The sequence below is a fragment of the Perkinsus marinus genome (genome assembly GCF_000006405.1).
Source record: "Perkinsus marinus ATCC 50983 genomic scaffold scf_1104296966216, whole genome shotgun sequence".
NCBI classification, from domain to species: domain Eukaryota; phylum Perkinsozoa; order Perkinsida; family Perkinsidae; genus Perkinsus; species Perkinsus marinus.
The window spans coordinates 102,145-106,516 of NW_003204008.1; the positions used below are offsets into that span (position 1 = coordinate 102,145).

The 4,372-nt window shown below is 44.2% G+C and overlaps 2 protein-coding genes across 2 annotated transcripts in view; one reads left to right on the top strand and one right to left on the bottom strand.

The window, feature by feature from the left end:
- Positions 1-247: 247 nt before the first annotated feature.
- Pmar_PMAR024362 (hypothetical protein) lies at positions 248-3,474 on the top strand (the record flags this gene model as incomplete). Its single annotated transcript, XM_002769277.1, has 10 exons — positions 248-335; positions 377-525; positions 574-654; positions 868-914; positions 972-1,064; positions 1,580-1,700; positions 2,199-2,267; positions 2,985-3,194; positions 3,238-3,322; positions 3,365-3,474. The coding sequence occupies 10 exons, from the start codon at positions 248-250 to the stop codon at positions 3,472-3,474; spliced, it is 1,053 nt and encodes a 350-aa protein (XP_002769323.1).
- Positions 3,475-4,221: 747 nt separating this feature from the next.
- Pmar_PMAR024363 (hypothetical protein) overlaps positions 4,222-4,372 on the bottom strand; it is a gene marked incomplete at both ends in the record, with an annotated part of 6,235 nt that continues 6,084 nt past the window's right edge. The window contains 2 exons of the mRNA XM_002769278.1: positions 4,222-4,239; positions 4,267-4,366. Coding sequence (XP_002769324.1) covers positions 4,222-4,239; positions 4,267-4,366 — 118 coding nt within the window. The remainder of the gene's footprint in view (positions 4,240-4,266; positions 4,367-4,372) is intronic.

The window sequence follows — 4,372 nt, forward strand, 5'->3', positions numbered from 1 at the left end:
TAAGTTACTGGAAACTACATCGTTGTGTTTATCATGGCTTCTAAGACCGAGGCCAATCATTAGTACAAAGGTGGCGCATAGATCTAGGCGCATATATCCGAGTTTCTAATTGGCATATAAAGCAATTGATATTATTATTATTGGCATATGAAGCATAGTTGCTTGGCAGCAAAAAAGTGACTGCGAAAATAACAAGTTTTGTTATGCATTGCCGTTGCAGTTGTTGTTATTATTGTCCTTTATCGAGATGTCCACTGTGGAGGACTTCAGCAGAGAACTTGAAAACAAGTTAACTGCTGTTATGAGTGTTACTCCGGCGGTGAAAGAAAAATTAAGTAAGTCGAGTTCACTGAGATCACATACATGTACTCTCCAGAAAGTCGCGGGAAAATGCTCGCGCGTGATCGTTTGTCGCATCTGTGCGATCCGGACCCAGGCTCTGTGCTAGAGCTCAGCTCATTAGCTGCTGATGGACTCTACGACGGGCGGTTCCCTGGGGCGGGGCTGGTGACGGCGATAGCAAAAGTAGTTGTCGTCTGCTGGTCAGGAGGCCGGGGGTATATACGTGGTCAGGTATGCGGCATATGGTGCGCTGTTATTATTAATGAGGGCTCTACTATGGGGGGAACATGGACTGGTTTATCGTGCGAAAAGGTGAATATAGGAAGAGAGCGATTTCGATCGGTTCGCATTAAAGTGCGAAGTAAACAGTTATGCATATGTAGATTTCCGAGATGCTTTCATACGACTATACGCTTCTAAAACGTTGCTGTCATTAATCGATTCACATTGTTATCATTCAAAGTTGACTTTCGAGGGCTAAGTTGCATAACGGTTTGGTTCATCACACTGTACACGTCTCTTCAGGCGCTTCGTCTTCAGCAAATCGCTATGGAGCTCGGTCTGCCAGCACTGTAATAGAGCCGCTAGAAATTTTCCCTGGTTTTTTCTCAGCGTTGTTGTTACCTCAGATACATAGTTGATTCTGGTGGCGCATTTTTGCATACTCAAGCGGAATCCTTTCCCGAGAAATTCGGCCGCATTTTTAGCAACGAGGCGAAAATGTCTGTAGGTGTTGAGAATACATTGGAGTTTCACGGCTACCCTAGTGATATGAAAAACACTAGTGAGAAACATATTTCACGACTACTGCATATCACCGCGAATATCGCGTTTTTCACAGAGTATTACGACGCCACTTCACGTAAAACGGGTAGTCGTGAAACTCCAATGCTCTCTGCGTAGGCCCAGGGGTACCCTCAACTGGCTGCAGTAGTGGGTATGTCAACTGCAGGTGGAGCTTATGTAAGTCGTATACAGTATAGTTAACACGCATATCGATTACAATGGCGAGCGCGATGTTCATCAGAACACGTTGGTACTGTAATGACATGATTATTATGCGTTGATTCTTCGCTTATCGAATCGAAAGTCGATTCCGTCCTGCGGGGCGCATGAAAATACAAGTTAATTTGTTAACAAAAAAATAAAAAAATGTTAACAAAAAAGGAAAAAAAGTGTTAACAGATTCTCGTCACTAGAATGAGGATCAAGTATAAATTTTCTTATCGAGTGGCAGTAAGAACTCGATAAGCGCCGAAGCTCAGATCCCTGCGATGTGTGACGAGATTGTCATGTGCGAGACCAACGGCACGATCTACCTCGCTGGCCCTCCCTTAGTGAAAGCAGCAACAGGGGAAGTAGTCAGCGCACAAGATTTAGGAGGAGCTGTTGTTCATACTTTGGTCAGCGGTAGGGCAGTCGACTAGGGCTATGGATAAGCTCACTGGGAGCGCTCAGGAGTATCCGACCAGATTTCGCCCCTTCCTGAAGGGCACCAGGGAACGATCCCGGTTGAAGTAGAGAAAGCTGCTATTGATATGCTAAGGCATCTAACAGAGGCGCACTGTGGAAGATTTAGGAGTATTCAAACGATTACATTACCGTCTGTTGAGCGCGCCGTGGAGTTCCCAAAAGACGCGCGGCAGGTAGGAGAGATGTTTTCACGTTGTTAGGGTTGGAGGAATATATGTCGGCTTTCCTCACTGATTATAGGAGTTTATAAGAATTCGGGTAGAAGTTTACAAAAACCAATAAGAAATTGCCAAGATTCGCATATTGTCACCAACACATGTAGTTGAGCGTATGCATATTCCTCTTCCCCCTATACTGCGAATCATATTGATTCATGTGATCAGTTACTCGATCAAATGCTGGTTGGCGGTTGCCAAGACGGTTTCAGAGAGTTCATGCCCAGTGTCGGCACAGTGAGAAGAAAAATCATGTTTTTCTCATCGCATCGTCTAGTCGCTCCTCGTTGGTTTGGGCAGTTGGTGACGGTGGTGGCCACCTCGCTTTTATGCTCGGCTGCAAGGACGAGTTGTCCGCTGGAGATGCCCGGAAAGGGGTGACACCTGATAATTATTATATATATTTAACATAGAGAGATATATCCTATTGATAAAGTCTACTATTAACATGTTTATATTTTGCCATAAACAGGTGTATTTCCTGTTTACGGTTGAAATTGGAGTTTCACCCGTTTTACGTGAAGTGGCGTGATACTCTGTGAGAAACCCGATATTTTCGCGGTATGCAGTAGTCGTGAAATATATTTTTCACTAGTGGTTTTCATATCACGGGTGAGACTCCATTGTATTTTTGCAAAATTGTATGTAAAATCCAGAAAATGATTTCATCGAACCACCCGTATTAGAAGTCCCTCCGGGGAGTGTGAGGTTTTCTGTTGTTGTTGTTGTTGTTGTTGCTGTTGTTGTTGTTGTTGTTGTTGTTGTTGTTGCTGTTGTTGCTGCTGCTGATGCTGCTGCTGCTGCTGCTGCTGCTGCTGCTGCTGTTGTTGTTGTTGTTGTTGTTGTTGTTGTTGTTGCTGTTGTTGTTGTTGCTGTTGTCGAGTGATATTCTCTAGGTAATTATAAACTTGTTGTTATTCACGTATAGACCTAACCATTGATTTGGATCATCAGGTACGCTTCCTGAAAGTGTTAAATAAGAAGAACTCACGACTGCGCTACAATTGCCTTGTGGTTATTCACGCCAAAGAGGTCACCAACGAAGACGACCGCGCAAGTGCTGAGTTCTACCGCAAACTGCACTTATTCAAGACTCCTAAAGTTGCTATTGTCACAAACAAGGACTTTCTCGGAGTTGGAGCCAAGCATTTTAAAGCACACAAAGTAGACAAGCTGTCGAATCATATACCTGGACTCTCGCCTGTAGATGCTTCTACCACAGTCTCCCACAGCGAGCTGCTTGGATTTCACATTTCGTTTTCAATGGCCAGATGTCGTTAACGCCTTCAAAGGTCATTATTGGCTCCTTATGTGGTTTACTATTCTTATTATAGATACTGCACTCATTCGAGACGATGGTGTTATTGATAGTCGCGATACTAAGCTTGTTGTAGCGCAATGCGCTGGTATTTGCAACCAACGTTTCGTTTCCGCATGTATGTGAGTTTTCAACAATCTCTTCCCACTGCGATGTTGTGTAAAAAAGTTACTAGTCGGAACGCAAGCCTCGCGGCAAAACAAATTTACTAAAATAATCACTTCTCAATTTTCGAGGCTCAAAGCGCCGGAGTATGTGACGGTTTTACCCTCACAATTTTATACATGTCAGTGAGTTCAATTTCGTTGTCAAAATAATGCTAGTAAATGTCCCTTCTCGAACGAACTGTAATCACGCAACAACAGTAGTTTGCATTTGTGTACAGTCTGCACCGTGAGCTTAGCGAGCAAGGGTCGTCAAAGGAGTTGTCTGCTATGTGATGATATCATCAGTTCTTCAACAGCCCCCTGAATCAGGGGCCCTGATAGTGCGATTAGCACAAAGTGAATCTTTCTGAACGTAGATAACCCCTACAGAAGTCTTCCGATATTCCACTTGCACGACTCTGCGCTATTCCAACATCGTATACATATTAGTATTCATTTCACTCCGTTTTGACCCTCTGTGGTAACGTGGCTGTGATATTTTCGCATTACCACCAGAGTGCCGCAACTGCGGTAATGTCCGCGACTTGCGAACTAACATCATTACTATCCTCTATAAATCAAGTCCTTTGCAACCATCTTGAACTCCTCTCAAAAAATCGATAGTTCACCACTACTGACAACACAACTCCCGCAAATGGTCGGAAAAGGTCGTTGCCCATTTTCACTGATCAATGCATGATATCGAATTATGATGGAAGTTACTCTCTCAATCGGTGCTCGGGTACTACAAACGAAAAACTCGACTGCCTACCTTACCTCGCCGAACTCTACCTTCACCATTCTCCTTTCCTTGCAGTCCTACCGGTGTGTCGCTGCCCAGACGCCCGGTCCTTTGCCCACCAAGGAGGTTACTACTG